The 18,338-nt window shown below is 42.0% G+C and overlaps 1 protein-coding gene across 1 annotated transcript in view; it reads left to right on the plus strand.

Annotated features, from left to right (window-relative positions):
• The first annotated feature begins 4,028 nt into the window (after nucleotides 1–4,028).
• Nucleotides 4,029–18,338, plus strand: part of b3glcta (beta 3-glucosyltransferase a) — a 138,883-nt gene continuing 124,573 nt past the window's right edge. The window contains exon 1 of the mRNA XM_029772239.1: nucleotides 4,029–4,244. Coding sequence (XP_029628099.1) covers nucleotides 4,181–4,244 — 64 coding nt within the window. The 5' untranslated portion in view covers nucleotides 4,029–4,180. The remainder of the gene's footprint in view (nucleotides 4,245–18,338) is intronic.

The following is an 18,338-nucleotide window of genomic DNA, read 5'->3' on the forward strand; positions in this document are numbered from 1 at the left end:
CAGGACACTGGATCGTATTCATTAGGGCACACTGTAACAAAACATTTTAAAACAGAAAAAACAAGTGTTTCTTATCAGACTATGTTCAAATAGTACCTTTCTTTCACTCCATTTTGGTACCTTTTCTACCATTTTATGCCTATTGAACAAAACCTCCTGGTGAGTTTAAGAGACTGTGTTGCCATGACCACACCTGTTCATCAAGAGTTGACTGTGGAGACACAGTCTGGGTATGTTCAGTTGGAACAAAACAGGAGAAAATGTTTTGCAAAAGAGTGAAATTAACTTAAAAAAGTATGCTTGACAGACATGAACAGAGATTTTTTCGTTGAAAGGGGAAGTTTAGTATTTTACAACTTAATGTTAGATGGTTCCTCATCCTGAAAGTAGTCTATAGACCAGGAGAAACTGTAATCCATGGTTCAGTTTAATTTAAACAGCCAATACAAACTTCAGCTAACTTTGGCCAGCAGCATACCACCCTGAACCCCACTGCTGCCTTGCCACTGAAGCTAAGCAGGATCAGTCCTGGACGGTTCCTGGATGGGACACCAGATGCTGCTGGAAGTGGTGTTGGAGGGCCAGTAGGAGGCACTCTTTCCTCTGGTCCAAAAAAAGATCCCAATGCCACAGGGCAGTAATTGGGGACATTGCCTTGTATAGTGCGCTGTCTTTCGGATAGAATGTTAATTGGGTGTCCTGTCTTTCTGTGTTCACTAAAAGATCCCATGGCACTTATCATAAGAGTTTAAGTTAGACACGTTAGCATAAATTACCTGGCTAAAGCCATGTTTCACTTTACTTGTCCATCCCTATAACTTGCCCTTGAATTCACAAGCAGACACGTGGAGGGCTGAATGTCCCATGTCAAAGAAGACCACTATCTTGGGGTTTTCATTGGCTGATGGGAGGTCCTCTTTGTATATGCCATAATTACATTTACATTTAAGTCATTTAGCAGACGCTCTTATCCAGAGCGACTTACAAATTGGTGCATTCACCTTATGATATCCAGTGGAACAACCACTTTATAATAGTGCATCTAAATCTTTTAAGGGGGGGGGGGGGGTTAGATGGATTACTTTATTCTATCCCAGGTATTCCTTAAAGAGGTGGGGTTTCAGGTGTCTCCGGAAGGTGGTGATTGACTCCGCTGTCCTGGCGTCGTGAGGGAGCTTGTTCCACCATTGGGGTGCCAGAGCAGCGAACAGTTTTGACTGGGCTGAGCGGGAACTGTGCTTCCTCAGAGGTAGGGAGACGAGCAGGCCAGAGGTGGATGAACGCAGTGCCCTCAAAGCAACTAGAGGGAGACAGAAGACAGAAGGATACTAACGGTTCCTCGTACAGTATAATTAATGGAGCATGTTTCCAGAGGAGAAGGATACATTTCCCATGATACCTGCTGTGGTTTTGTTGAGCAGTTGGAGGCAGTTGAGACTAGTGTTAAACGTGCTGAAAGACATTAATTTCACTGTGTTAACATTAAAAACAACACTAAAACAGGTGATTGGTTAAAGCATTCTATAGTACAATCACTTTCAAGACCTGCAAAGTATATAACCTTCATTATCATGGGGACCTGAGAAATTGATCTAGATCAGGGGTATTCAATACGGTCCTAGAGGGCTGAAACATGTCTGGTTTTCATTCTTGCCTTCTAATCAGGGATGGATTTAGACCTAGAGCAGTAGGTGAGTGAACTCCCTGGCCAATCATATCAATTTATCAACTACCTACCTGTAGAAAATAAATCTATCAGTACTTCGAACCTTGAGGGCTGGTGATTCTACTCTATTCTGGAGCATGGGAAGATTTAAGAGAACACAATCAGTCAATTTATTCTGCAGACTGGTTTCGGCTGTAGCCTTAATTTTGGTCAGGAGCATGGCTGTTAGCTGTTGCTTTCACCCAAGTATGTCACCTGCGCGCAGACAACACTGTTATTACAGTGTTACCACAACACTGTTCATTCAAACTGCTGCAAAGTGTGAAAAAAGCTGGGATATTGGCTTGCATTGGTTTTGTGCCACACATGTTAAAAAGTTAGCATATGGTGTCAGTGGCCAGGTAAACAAAACCAAAGCATGAATTGCGGTCTTTCTTACCTTTTCCATATACTGCTTACAAAGTAAGGAAACCAATATATATTATAATTTTGTAATTTGGGTGAAATTAGCCAAAATAGTTTTTTAATGTTTGACTTCAGGTTTGAGGGTAAAGGCCTATAGCACAATTTTTGTGAATGATTATGGATGATGAAATGGAACATGTCAAGTGTTTGCGTGTCCAACAGAGAACCACATTGTAAATGTGGCTATAGACACAATTATTATCTGATTTGTGGCTGCTACCCACCCACAACTGTATTTTTGGATCCAAATGATACAACAGCATCGTAGGGAGAAATGCACCGGAACTCAAAGGCATGTAGACCGCAGCAGAAATCTCCTCAAGTTGTTTATACATTCTGTTAGTTTGGGGAGGGGTGGGAACTAGGCATAAACACAACTTCCAATAAACAATTAACTAATTACAAAAGGCTAGATATGAGTCTCATTCCGACAGTATTAAGAAATCTCATTACAGCTAACCTCTCATACATTAAAAGCAAGGAGAAAGAAAACATTATGATAAAGACCATATTTCAGAGTTGTGTGAGGCTACACATTAAATGAAATTACATGATTTCACATACTCATATGGTACATACACTTATTTAAGTATTTTTAAAGACTTCATCATTGGCAATGTAAAATAAAATAAAAATGTGGGGATCACACAAAAATAACTGTGTGTAAACCACGCCCCCAAATATTAAAATGAGCCCTGCCTCTAGCTGGGCTTGGACTAGCCTCTGTTGGCCTCGGTAGGGGCTGACCCTTGTTGGGCTGGTGTGGGATTGGTGTGGCCTAGCCCATGTTGGGCTTGGTGGGGACTAGACTTTGTTGGGGTTGTGTTGTTGGCTAGACCGTGTTGGGCTTGTGTAGGCTAGCTTGTGTTGGGCGTATTTGGGATTGGTGTGGGCTAGCCTCCGTTGGGCTGGCGTAGGTTAGACATGTTGGGCAGATTTAGGATTGGTGTGGGCTAGCCTCCGTTGGGCTGGCGTAGGGTAGACATGTTGGGCAGATTTAGGATTGGTGTGGGCTAGCCTCTGTTGGGCTGGCGTAGGGTAGACATGTTGGGCAGATTTAGGATTGGTGTGGGTTAGCCTCTGTTGGGCTGGCGTAGGGTAGACATGTTGGGCAGATTTAGGATTGGTGTGGGCTAGCCTCTGTTGGGCAGATTTAGGATTGGTGTGGGCTAGCCTCTGTTGGGCTGGTGTAGGGTAGACATGTTGGGCAGATTTAGGATCGGTGTGGGTTAGCCTCTTTTGGGCTGGCGTAGGGTAGGCATGTTGGGCAGATTTAGGATCGGTGTGGGTTAGCCTCTTTTGGGCTGGCGTAGGGTAGACATGTTGGGCAGATTTAGGATTGGTGTGGGCTAGCCTCTGTTGGGCTGGCATAGGGTAGCCATGTTGGGAAGATTTAGGATCGGTGTGGGCTAGCCTGTGTTGGGCTTGTTGTGGGCTAGCCCGTGTCAGGCTGGTGTGGGCTTGGTGTGACAGGCTAGCCCGTGCCCACCTTGCCCACCGAATACTGTATGGGGCAAATGGGGTCATGTTTCCAAGGAACCCCGATTGAGGCCTAAATATTTCAACACTACCCCTACAGACATAGAGATTGATTGAATTATTATTGTAGACATGTTGACTGAAGCTATCGAAATCTATTGTATAGAATGTTATAATAAAATAGGCCTAATGAAGCGTGCATGCTTAGCCTATGTTGTAAAGCTATTTGTGCAGGCTATCATCTAGTCAAATATTAATATAAATAAAGATAGCATTTTACATTTCATTTTGCTTTTAAAGTTTTAATAGATACAATTGTGTCCACCAAAAAAGACGAAGTGCTTGTCTTATTGTAGCCTAGTCCGCACGACTATGAACAGTGCAGCATTTGGCCACAAGAGCGCGAGCCTGAGCCACACCAGAGGCGGGGAAGATGACAACAATCCCGTCCCCTTTAGTCCGAAAGATTGTGGGTAAAGTAAAGCATTCCATTCCAAACACTGTCAAAGCCACACCGGAGGCTGTCAACAGCTTACTTCCACACACTTCAGCGTCTCTCCGTCTTACACGATGATCCCTGACAACCCAGATATCGGACACACAGTTGGTTTTTATTTCATTTTTCTGTCGTTCGGTAAGTATTGTTTGACTTACCGTTCTATTTGGAGTTATACACATTTTACTCTTGCTTTATGTGGCAAGTGGCTGCTTTAAGCAAGGAGTAGAGCAAGCACGGTGGCTCCATGTATTCTAATGGAGACACCGTGTTGCACATCTTGGAAGAGCTAACGCTAGCTAGCCATGTAGCTAGTCAGCAAATGACTGGACATTGCACATATTTGCATCAGGTTAGGAACTTAGAAACTCCTAATTGGAGAAGCTACACATTCGTTAACGACTGCTGGTGTTAAATTGTTTCTTTAGTTCATTGTGAATTGCACAAACGCATGTTTTTACTACGACAGCTGAGAACATATAAGCTGTGGAAGCTAGCTACTGTATATTGACTACATTCTAAACTTCCTGACCAGGGGCATATTCTTTACGCCGATTCTGTTGCAAAACGTTTCTTAAACGGGAGTCAACGGAACGAAACGGGGAGGGACCTCAATTAATTTGTCCAATATAAACTCTGGCTTTGGCTCTGTTTGCTTCCGTTTGGTTCTTACGGTAAACGGTTTCTGTAATGAATACGCCCCAGTGTTTTGCTGGCTGCTGAGTGCGCAGTTTATGGTGTGCAAATTAGCTTACATTCTGTGAAAATTACTTTTAAAATTGTAACTGTGCGGTTACGTTTGAATAGCTACATTGTATTCATTGATTACTCTGCCCAATAGCTCAAAACGTGATGCATGCTTTTGCGACGAATTGCTGCAGCACAGCGGCTAACTGTAAATTAGGTCTCCTAATGCATTATTATTCTGCCAATAAAAGTTCAGGTAACAGATTAGCAATACCTAAAGACTGCAGCCAGGAATAATGCATTATGATGTGGTTATGCATTGTAAGACTTGTCATAAGCATGTATGACCCATAGGTATCAATATGATCAAGATCCATGAACCTGACTAAATAATATTTGTTAAATAAGAATGTTATTCAGCAAACCTGGGTTCAAATACTATTTGAAATCTTTAAATACTTTGAGGGGCAGGTTTCCTGGACACAGATTAAGCATAGTTCTTGACGCTATCCAATGGATTGTAATAATTTGTTGGTAAAAACGTGGAGGTTTTAAACATGTTTTAATTTGTTGCATGGCTCAGGCAGCCAAGTGTAGGCTATGGTGAAAAGCTGTTTGGCTCAGCTAAAGATGATCTATTATATTGCTTAGCTCAGTTGCGACTTGTGAAGAGGAATAACTTTGCTGGTGTTTCTGATTAATAAACAATGCCATGCTGGTGGGTGGTAACATTCAAATAAAACCCAGCCCTCAAAAGAAACAGACTGAAAAGTATTAGCATGTCATATCATGGGAAACACACGGCATTGGCATGGAAAATATCAGAAGTTTCCACTACAGATTTACCACTTCAACCACAAATATATCATACTTTGACTAAAAACAATGACTTATTGACTGAAATTCTTGTGCAACATCACGTGTAGGCTAAACTATGGGCAGTGTCTTTCAGCTGAAAAAAATTGAATTTCTGCTCTTGTCGGCATTTAATCAAATAAGATTTTAACCCAGGTCTGCTATTCTTTATTCACCATAGTGATTACAGATTATCTCACCAATTGTCCACGCTGTACTGTTGTTACTAACAGCTTCATGAGCATTAATGTAATTGTTGAATGGCATAAGTGAATGGAGTAGATTTTACAAGAATGTATCTGTAACACCACAGTTTTGTAGATTAACCTATTGTGTGGGCAACCAACTCACTTCCTTGTGGTTATTGTCCTGCCTGAGATTGGAAGATTGGGAGTTCGATCCCTGGCCTAGTCATACCAAAGACTGTAAAAAATGGGTCCCAATGCGTCTCTGCTTGGCACTCAGCAGATTGATTGGCCAGGGTAAGGTCCTACGATAGACTAGCATCCTGTCCAGGGGGTGTACTTGTACATCAAGCTGCCTCACGCTACAGAAACAGGATATGGTTCCTGCTCCTATGAGCTGTTCCGGCTCCTACCTACGTATGAGCAGATCATTGCCTTGCTGTGGTTCAAGCAGATCTGTGTCAAAAGCCCGATCAGCCTGACCCTGCCACTTAGTTAAGTAAAAAACTGAGGGATGAGAAAATGTAACCACTTTCAATTTCATAGACGGAGCTATGGATGCATAGCCTGGCTAACGGGACTCACGTGGTACACAGTGAAGAGTCAGTTTGTTGGTGCACTATTCACACAGAAATTGGCTTGAGTTTTGATTGGTTCTGTTTTTTTTCCCCTGGGGATTGAGAACTCTCCTTGTTTGGATTTGAGAATCCTACAGTTGTATTGGAAGGGGGGTTGCTCGGTGTGTATGTGGTTGTCCACGCCCACATAGTGTGTGGTTGTCCATGTGGATGTTTGAGTGCGAAATAAACAGAGGGGAACTAATCAGTAAAAAAGTACAGCCCCAGCAACTTTGTTATTGTTTATTTTTTGTGGACGAAATGGAGGTGAGGTGCGTTGAGAAGTGTGGTTAAAAAAAAAGGTGCAGTACATATTCTGCTGTTCTATTGCGTGAGCAATGATGTCTGAGGGAAAACAAACTGTGTTCGTTTTTGTAGTAAATTCTTTGTTGTTTATATCCCAAACGGATGTGGCAGTTTCACCATTAAGGATTCCAGGTTTAAATATATTTTGGTGCTATTGTTTGCTTGCAAAGACTCAGAGAGGACTCAACAAAAACATAAACATCTGAGATTTTGGAGTATGATAGGATAAGACAGTTGTGCTATGATCATAAGGCATTAACATTAGGGTTGTGCAGTATCTAGATTTTCATACCGTCATCCAGTTTCTGCACCATACCGGGGTTTACGGTATTACGGAAAGTGCACACGGGCGCTATAATTATAACTTTTTTTACGCACAAAACAATTTAGGCAACAGGGATCTTGGGGATTGAATGTCTCGGTTGTAACCAATAAGCTTGATCTTGACATCTAGCCACTTAGCTAGCAAGTTAGCAAACCAAATGCATAGCTGGAGCCCTGAGCTGGATATAATTAATTTGATTCATCTTAGATTTCTTATAGTTATACTTAACTTCTAGTTAGTGATAAGCCGTGGCGTAACACGCAACTCCCGCGAGGTGTGGGTGGCCCCAACCCCTCCTCCCCCCAAAGCAATTCATATATCTTTTTTAAACGGTATTGAAAATTATACCGTCGGTATTTCGAAATACCCAAGGTATACGGTATAAAACTTATATCGCCCAAGCCCATAACCACGGGAAGTAGGGTTGCTGTGGTGAAATGGCAAAATGCTAGCACCCCTTTCAGAGGAGGTGTAAGAAATTTGTATTGTTGCAATAAAAAGGGCACTGAGAGATGACCGTGTCGTGGAGGAGATGACAGCCAAGGTTTGTATTACATTTATTTTAATTAAATGAATGACACACATAGAGAACACAAGGATAAAACACATGCAAGACATACATACTAATGTGCTAATATGACATGTAACATCAATCAAATTGAACAATGTCCAAAGTCCAAATTAAAATTAGAACAATGACAGCCATTTATGACCAAGGTGATGGCATGTGCTATCCAAATCGGCCTCAAGATGCCCACAGACAACGCGCCCCACAGAGTGAGCAGAACCCCAGCCCGCTATCGCCAGACAATGGAGACTGAAGTGGTGGCACACAATGCAGGAGAACTCAGATGGAGATGATAGTTCTTTGAAGTGGTGGATTTGTTGCAATCAGAAGTGGAGAGGAGATTTGACCAAGAAGGGCTAGGGATATCAGCAAGATGAGAGAACCATAATTGACACAGCAAAAGGAAGCACAACTCGACTGGAATCACAGTCCCTTGATTCCCTTCAACTCCCCATTAGAGTTCTCATTGGGCCTGAAAATATGAGACTGGTCCGACCCAAGCCCGGTGTGCTGAAGCCCAAGCCCTGGTCCGGGAAAAAAGTCTGGGGAAAAAAGCCTGATTTCTAGAAAACAGAGCAGTATATTGATTTAAAATGGTGTGGAAAACTATGCAGTGAAGTGAGGAGACGAGGAAACAGCCATTAGGCCTAGAAAAAGCGCAGAGAGGGGAAAACTCACCTTAAATATATTTTGGTGCTATTGTTTGTTTGCAAAGACTCAGAGAGGACTCAACAAAAACATAAACATCTGAGATTTTGGAGTATGATAGTATAAGACAGTTGTGCTATGATCGATTGAATGACGAAAATAATGTAATATTGTAATAAAGTAGGCTAATGCAAGTGAAGGCATGCATATATCAAATTCTTGCTTATAATGTACAGTACCAGTCAAAAGTTTGGACACATCTACTCATTCCAGGGTTTTTCTTTATTTTTACTATTTTCTACATTGTGGAATAATAGTGAAGACATCAAAACTATGAAATAACACACAGTAACCAAAAAAGTGCTAAACAAATCAAAGTATATTTTATATGGGGTGGCAGTGTAGCCTAGTGGTTAGAGCGTTGGACTAGTAACCGAAAGGTTGCAAGATGGAATCCCCGAGCTGACAAGGTACAAATCTGTTGTGCTGCCCCTGAACAAGGCAGTTAACCCACTGTTCCTAGGCCGTCATTGAAAATAAGAATTTGTACTTGACTGACTTGCCTAGTTAAATAAAAAAATATTTCAGACTCTTCCAAAGTAGCCACCCTCTGCCTTGATGACAGCTTTGCACATTCTTGGCATTCTCTCAACCAGCCTCATGATGTAGTCACCTGGAATGCATTTCTATTAACAGGTTTGCCTTAAAAGTTAATTTGTGGAATTGCTTTCCTTAGTGTGTTTGAGCCAATCAGTTGTGTTGTGACAAGGTAAGGGTGGTATACAGAATATAGCCCTATTTGGTTAAGGACCAAGTCCATATTATGGCCAGAACAGCTCAAATAAGCAAAGAGAAACGACAATCCATCATTACTTTAAGACACGAATGTCAGTCAATCTGGAAAATTGCTTCAAAGACTTCAAGTAACAGACACATCTCAACATCAACTGTTCAGAGGAGACTGTGTGAATCAGGCCTTCATGGTCAAATTGCTGCAAAGAAACCACAACTAAAGAACACTAATAAGAAGAAGAGATGTGCTTGGGCCAAGAAACAAGCGCAATGGACATTAGACGGGTGGAAATCTGTCATTTGGTCTGATGAGTCTAAAGTTGAGATTTTTGGTACAAACCACCGTGTCATTGTGAGACGCAGAGTAGGTGAACGGATGATCTCCGCATGTGTGGTTCCCACCGTGAAGCATGGAGGAGGAGGTGTGGGGGTGCTTTGCTGGTGACACTGTTTGTGATTTATTTAGAATTCAAGGCACACTTAACCAGCATGGCTACCACAGTATTCTGCAGCGATACGCCTTCCCATCTGGTTTGCACTCAGTGGGGGCTATCATTTGTAAATCTTGGGATGTATTTATATTTGTTCTCTCACTTGCTGTTTTTCAGCAACAGTTTTTGACAACCATCCACCTCCACAGCCACCACCAGCTATAATAACCTTAAGGTCTGTCATTGGAACTCCTTTCCCCCAGCTGGGGGGTTTCGATGCCAGTAGACCCGCATAGGGCTACCTGCCATCACATCATCTGTCTTTGATGATCTTCCCTCGGACACGACGCCATTCCTCAAACTATTTAATAAAATTCCATATTGCATTGCGTCTTTGTTCATTCAGTTAAAGCTGTACTCGATTGAAAGGAAACTCCCAAAGTCATATTCTACCGTTATACTAATTTAAAGCAATAGTCATGTGTGGTCACCTAGATGATCATTTCAGCACTGTTTTGTTTGGGACAGCACTATCGCACTGCTTTGGGACAAGCATGGGGGACTCGTATTGATAAATCAATCAATGTCAGATTTTGGCATTCACTGAGTCTCCGTTTGGCTATTTGGTAACAATTATGCTGGTTAAATGTTAGCTAAGTTGAGGTGAGTGCTCATGATCATCTTTACTCTAGTTTGCTTATATATTAGCTGATGAGAAACATTTTCTACCATGTTATGTAGCATAACAAGTAGCCTGTCCTACACCTGACCAAAAGCTTGTCTGATAATCAATCATGTCGTACTCCTGACCAAAAGCTTGTGACTTGTCTAATAATCAATCAATGTGATTTTGTTTTTACTGTATCCCTGTCTGTATATTTGGTTAATTGATCTCTAGCTAGGCAAGTGGAGGTGGTAGCTCATTTATTTATTTGTTTGTCATCTATCACTTATCAGAAACATTTAACATGCAATAATGTAGGGCTGGGTGATATGGACAAAATTGTGTGTGTCAAGAGCACTGGTTGAGAGAGAATTGCAGCAGCCAGCCGAGCAGCACCAGTGCACGTAGTGAACACTTTTTACCAGTTGTAGGTAGGCTATTTAGATTGCCAGTGTGAAGACACCCATTTCCAACCCTTTTGCCATAAAACATATGAACACGGTAGAACTGATATAACTGCGCTAAAAACTGGAAAACAACTTTAGGCGCATTAGAATGTGTAGATAAAGTAAATTGAGGTGGTTAAAGTAAACTGCATTTTAATGTTGGTTTTTCTTATTGAAAACCATATCAAGTGAAGGGTTTTCCGCATGCGCAGTTCTTGGTTCTCGAAGCGCTGAGCAGGTGGATATTTTAAATGGAAGTTATGGAACTCTCGCGTGCTTCTGTTATGGGAAAAATTCCACAATGAAACTGACATTAAATGTGGAGAATGATACAGTTGCATTTGTTGGCCATCAAGTAGGCTATTACTTTATATGCAGTTGTAGGCTACTGTAGCCTGAAATGACGATATCCCCGCAGCCAGCCATTGAAAATCAATTTGTGCCACTTGTGTAGCCTACCTGGAGCTGGCAAACCGATTTAATAAATAGCCTATAGCTTCAGTAGATTTTAGTTGTAGCCTTGTGCCTTGTGCAATTATTAATAGTCATGTTTAGTTAATTAAATTGTAAGGTATCAATTGTGATAATGTTCACAGTTTTATTGCAAGTGTATCATTCTCCACATTTAATGTCAGTTTCATTTTGGATATTTCCCTGAAATTAGATGTTGGCCTATTAGGGGGCTATAGGATACCTGCATCTAGCTCAGCAAACCATAGTAAAGTTGAATTAGTCAGTAGCCTATGCCTATTGACTTGTCATTTCAATCTTGCAAATATCTGGCATATAATAACTGCACAATTGACAGAAAATATCGTAACATTTGTTTTTTGAAGTTCGTCTGTGTTTCTTGCACAGAGATTTCAAGACCCTCTGTCCAATTTTCATCACTCAAACTCTTTATTGGATATATTTGAGGGCTCATTGGGCTAGATTTAGGTCTGGTATTATCAGGTTGAATAGCTAATTATGTTTGCTCTGACGCAGTACATTTATTACCTAGCTAGCGATTAGCATTAGCGGCTAACAAGATTTAGGCCCAACTTGCTAAGAAAGGAGAAACTAGTTGTTTGCAGATGTAAGAAACAAACTAATAGTGTAATTGTAGAACGCTAGTGTATTTATATTAAGAAGCAAAGTGAAAACAGCATCGTTGTCATCAACATTGTTGCATGTGCTGCATTGACCATGCAGAGACTGATGTGTTTCGTGGTCGAGGTACAACAAATGCACTTCTTCTTCTTTGGTATAATGGCGTTCACAACAATTATATGTGCATTCCGCCACCTACTGTACAGGTGGATAATAAAGATCCGAAAAGGAAAAAATGCGGAGTAAAAAAAACAAAAAAACAATTCCATACAAATTATCAATAACAAAATAAAACTAAATCAGCCTGCTTTTCTATTTTAATCAGGTCCCTGCAAATATAATGATGTCCAGCTTCTTGGACTTCTTGGAGTACAATTAATAACTGTGGCTATAAATGCTACAAAATCCACCTTCTTCACAATAAGTGTATCCAGATCTCTTGATTGACGTAGAACATTTGCAACTGGTTGCGGTGCATCCACCGCCATATCTTCAGAACTGTAGCCTCTTGCCCCTTAAACTCTCTTCACCACCTCCATATAGGAGATTTGCTGTACAGCCCTGATCCTTGACACTTCAACCTCTTTCACCCTAACAGGCTGACTACATCGCTCGCATCGCGTGCGCGAGCGTTGCATAATAAATTTAGAAATCTATATATATTCAATTATTGCACCCACACTGCTCGCACGCGCCAACAAGCGTCTGCGTTGCCAAGGGCTAAAGTAGTTCAGTTCAGTTGTGACGCAGATCGCGCTGCAAGTCCTGCCTCTCTCATCGCCTCATTGGTTTATAGAAGTAGGTACCCACGTGCCATCTCCTCATTGGTTATACCCACGTGGGTGACAAAGGCGAACGAGGTCAGTATGAAAGTTGCCAATCGCAATATAAAGTCAAGAGAAGAAAAAGCCTGGAAGGAGGAGTGATGACTAGAAACGATTCGGTTGACCGTTTCATGTGTGGATTAATTGGCGAAGTAGAGGACCTTGTGCATTTCAGGTAAAATAACTCAATGTTTATATCCCTGGACAAATTAGCTAGCAAGTGCAAGCTAGCTAGCTAAATTGCCATAAATGTTTAATGCTTTTCGACCTGTCCCCAAATTAATATAATTGGTTTACAGTTTGTTTTGATATTTTAACCTGCGTGTCGTGATCGCGTTTGGTGTGGGGGGGAAAAATCAATTGATGCACAATCATGCGCGCAGCTGGTTTGGGTTCCATGTAACAGGGCACTCAGGGAATTCGGAAATATGATCCCCACCACAGTTGCAACATTTTACATTCACAGACTCTACAATAACATATTCCTTCCATACACTTACATCTGCAAACACTTGACACATGGCCAAACTTTTTACACTTCTTGCATTGTATCTTATATATCCCAACTTTACATAGGTTGGTAAATACTCATCAAACATCAATCATACAGATACACTTTGCTCCTTTTTCCCATTCTCCATACAGGTCAAGCAACGTGCATTTAACTTTTCCTGGAATTTGTTGCCTAAGATATTAATTATCAATGTCCAATGGAACGCCAGAGATAACACCTTTTACCAGTGCCCTGTTCCGGAAATCAAAGCCGCCCACTTCATGCGTTGATAATTTTGCGAGCCCCAATGCACGCTCCTTTTGCTCTTTAGATACATACCATACCACTCCTGGTTACTTTGATTGCATCAACTTTTCCCAACACCGCCTTTAAACATGGTCAAGCACTTTATTTTTTTAATAAAAAAACAAATAAATAAATAACTTGAATTTCTGTCAAACATCCATTTCAGTAATCGCTCAAAAGACCCGTGTTTTGAATGCATGTTTGATTAGGAAAACATTGGGATCAGTTATGGGTCTACGTTCGATAGTTTACAAGGTCCAACAAGTCACATTAGCAGCCGCAGGGTGGTCATAGGATGTATTTTGTTAGGATGTATCAGCGTTAACAGATGCCATTCGAATATGGGCTTCTTCTGATACTGGTCTTGTGGATCATCATCAGCCTATTCGTATCGCAATTTAAAAAATGTCAATCATCGGAAAAGTATGTTTAATCATGGCCACAAATTTCTCTGGCCCAGCCAATATTGGAATCCTGGTGCCGCTAGTGTCTGCAGCTGCTGCGGCTGAGAGAGAGCTGTAGTACGCTAGAAGATGAATCCTGGTGCCGCTAGTGTCTGCAGCTGCTGCGGCTGAGAGAGAGCTGTAGTACGCTAGAAAATGAATCCTGGTGCCGCTAGTGTCTGCAGCTGCTGCGGCTGAGAGAGAGCTGTAGTACGCTAGAAGATGAATCCTGGTGCCGCTAGTGTCTGCAGCTGCTGCGGCTGAGAGAGAGCTGTAGTACGCTATAAGGTGAAAGCTGGTGCCGCTAGTGTCCGCAGCTGCTTCGGCTGAGAGAGAGCTGTAGTACGCTAAAATGTGAATCCTGGTGCCGCTAGTGTCCGCAGCTGCTTTGGCTGAGAGAGAGCCGTAGTACGCTAAAAGGTGAATCCTGGTGCCGCTAGTGCTTGCAGCTGCTTCGGCTGAGAGAGAGCCGTAGTACGCTAAAAGTGTCTTCACTGACATTTTCAACCTCTCCCTGACCAAGTCTGTAATACCTACATGTTTCAAGCAGACCACCATAGTCCCAGTGCCCAAGTAAGCGAAGGTAACCTGCCTAAATGATTACCGCCCCGTGGCACTCACGTCGGTAGCCATGAAGTGCTTTGAAAGGCTGATCATGGCTCACATCAACAGCATCCTCCCGGACATGCTAGACCTACTCCAATTCACATACCACCCCAACAGATCCACAGATGATGCAATCTCAATCGCACTCCACCCTGCCCTTTCTCACCTGGACAAAAGGAACACCTATGTGAGAATGCTGTTCATTGACTACAGCTCAGCGTTCAACACCATAGTGCCCACAAAGCTCATCACTAAGCGAAGGACTCTGGGACTAAACACCTCCCTCTGCAACTGGATCCTGGACTTCCTGACGGTCTTCCCCCCAGGTGGTAAGGGTAGGCAACAACACGTCTGCTATCAACACTGGGGCCCCTCAGGGGTCTGTACTTAGTCTCCTCCTGCACTCCCTGTTCACCCACGACTGTGTGGCCAAACACAACTTCAACACCATTATTAAGTTTGCTGACAACACAACAGTGGTAGGCCTGATCACCGACAACGATGAGATGGCCTATAAGGAGGAGTTCAGAGAACTGGCAGTGTCGTGCCAGGACAACAACCTCTCCCTCAATGTGAGCAAGACTAAGGAGCTGATCGTGGACTACAGGAAAAGGCGGGCCGAACAGGCCCCCATGAACATCGACGGGGCTGTAGTGGAGAGGGTTGAGAATTTCAAGTTCCTTGGTGTCCACATCACCAACAAACTATCATGGTCCAAACATACCAAGACAGTCGTGAAGAAGGCACGACAAAACCTTTTCCCCCTCAGGAGACTGAAAAGATTTGGCATGGGTCCCCAGATCCTCAAAAGGTTCTACAGCTGCACCATCGAGAGCATCCTGACCGGTTGCATCACCGCCTGGTATGGCAACTGCTCGGCATCTGACCGTAAGGTGCTACAGAGGGTAGTGCGAACAGCCCAGTACATCACTGGGGCCAGGCTTCCTGCCATCCAGGACCTATATGATAGGCGTGTCAGAGGAAAGCCCATTAAATTGTCAGAGACTCCAGTTACCCAAGTTATAGTGTTTTCTCTGCAACCGCACAGCAATCGGTACCAGAGCGCCAAGTCTAGGACCAAGAGGCTCCTCAACAGCTTCTACCCCCAAGCCATAAGACTGCTGAACAATTCATAAAATTGCCACCTGACAATTTACATTGACCCCCCCCCTTTTGTACACTGCTGCTACTCGCTGTTTATTATCTATTCTATGCATAGTCACTTCAGCCCCACCTACATGTACAAATTAACTCAACTAACCTGTACCCCCACAGACTGATTTGGTATCGGTTCCCCCTGTATATAACCTCATTATTGTTATTATTATTGTTACTTTTTTATTATTACTTTTTGTTTTAGTCTACTTGGTAACAATTTTCTTAACTCTTCTTGAACTGCACTGTTGGTTAAGGGCTTGTAAGTAAGCATTTCACGGTAAAGTCTATACTTGTTGTATTCGGCGCATGTGACAAATAAAGTTTGATTTGATTTGGTGCCGCTTGTGTCTGCAGCTGCTGCGGCTGAGAGAGAGTTGCGTAGTACGCTAAAAGGTGAATCCTGGTGCCGCTCGTGTCTGCAGCTGCTGCGGCTGATATACTGTGACGAGATCCTGAGGCCCATTGTCGTTCCATTCATCCACTGCAATCACCTCATGTGTAATGATAATGCACAGCCCCATGTCGCAAGGATCTGTACACAATCCTGGAAGGCTGAAAATGTCCCAGTTCTTCCATGGCCTGCATACTCACCAGACATGATACCCATTGAGCATGTTTGGGACTCTGGATCGATGTGTACGACAATTTGTCCCAGTTCCCGCCAATATCCAGTAGCTTCTCACAGCCATTGATGAGGAGTGGGACAACATTCCACAGGCCACAATCAACAGCCTGATTCACTCTATGTGAAGGAGATGTGTCGTACTGCATGAGGAAAATGGTAGTCACACCAGATACTGACTGATTTTCTGATCCACGACCCTACTTTTTTTTGTAAGGTGTCTGTGACTAATAGATGTATATCTGTATTCCCAGTCATTTGAAATCCATAGATTAGGGTCTATTGAATTTATTTAAATTGACTAATTTCCTTATAGAAACTGTAACTCAGTAAAATCTCTAATTGCAGCATGTTGCGTTTATATTTTTGTTCAGTGTAATTATGATGTACAAAGAAATGTGTGCACTGTTCACAACAGGCTTTTTGCAAACACCCATTATTAAATTAACTTAGGCTACATTGATACTGTTACTGAATCTTGTCCTTTGCTTAAGCTACTCATCACATTAGGAATTTTATCGTTAGTCTGCATGCAATGCTTTATTATAAAGGTGATTCATTCATTCAATCATTCGGTCAGTATCCCCTACTCAAAAACTTCCCGCATCTATAAGCATTAAACTATATATTTTTTACGAGTAAATGGGTATATCTTAAATTAAAATATCCAGAAAATATTACATATTGTTCCTTTAATTTAGTTTCCCTGTAGAAGTTGCGCTTCAAGCAGCTCTGATTCTCAATTCTCTCTCCGATTCTCATTTAAATAGTCAGAAACGGTTGTAAATATCACAGGGTAGGCCTTCAATGAAGATGGAGGAATCTTAACTTTAAGTCACCTAACCCAGCTCATTAGCCTAACTATTGACAGGATTTATTTTTCTTAATCAAGGTTCTTTAACTTATTGAGGGAAAGGTTATTGCAAGATCCTGCATCTTGTCTGATGACTTTTAACATGAGTCAAACAAACTAAAAGTTGGCCTTGGTGTGAGTGTTCCTATTAATTACCAGTGACACTGACCTAGATTCATAGCCCCGGGCACAGCACCTGACGAGAGAACATATATTTTGATGTTACAGCATTATTTATGATCGGCAGTGGGAGACTTCTCGCGTGACACAACCCATTATGTCCACACTGCATCTAACTTTGAACTAGGCCTAGGCTAAATCTGAGGATTTTTTATAATTCTATTTTTATTTAGTCACATGGTCGCAGATGTAGTTGCAGTGTACATACTTAAGCTCCGAGCTCAAACAATGCAGGTGTGAATGAAACAATAAAAAATATTCATAAAATACACTGTTTGTACAATACATTAGGAATACCTTCCTAATATTGAGTTGCACCCCCTTTTGCCCTCAGAACAGCCTCAATTCATCAGGACATGGACTTTAATGTTTACTCCAATGCTTTCCACAGTTGTGTCAAGTTGGCTGGATGTCCTTTTGGTGGTCCACCACCCATTCTTGATGCACACAGGAAACGGTTGAATGTAAAAAACCCAGCAGCGTTGCAGTTCTTGACACTCAAACCGGTGCACCTGGCACCTTCTACCATTCCCCGTTCAAAGACACTTAAAACTTTAGTCTTACCGATTAACCCTCAGAATGGCACACATCTCATTTGTCTCAAAGTGTAAAAAATATTATTTAACCTGTCTTCTCCCCTTCATCTACACTGATTTTGAAGTGAATTTAACAAGTGACATAAGGGATCACAGCTTTTGGCTGGATTCACCTGTTCAGTCTATGTCAGGGAAAGAGCAAGTGTTCGTAATGTTTTGTACAGTCATTGTATACATGTTTACAGAATGCACTAAGACCTAATCCAGGTCGTGAGTCACAAATGGACTTGGTCTTTTAGCAAATAGGGCTATCTAATGTATATCACCCCTACCTTGTCACAACACAATTGATTGGCTCAAACGCATTAAGGAGGAATGAAATTCCACAAATTAACTTTTAACAAGGCACACCTGTTAATTGAAATGCATTCTAGGTGACTACCTCATGAAGCTGGTTGAGAGAATGCTAAGAGTGTGCAAATCTGTCACCAAGGCAAAGGGTGGCTACTTTGAAGAATGTTAAATATATTTTGATTTGTTTAACACATTTTTGGTTACTACATGATTCCATATGTGTTATTTCATTAGAACAGAG

Source organism: Salmo trutta, chromosome 13 (genome assembly GCF_901001165.1).
Source record: "Salmo trutta chromosome 13, fSalTru1.1, whole genome shotgun sequence".
In the NCBI taxonomy this organism is placed as follows: Eukaryota; Metazoa; Chordata; class Actinopteri; order Salmoniformes; family Salmonidae; genus Salmo; species Salmo trutta.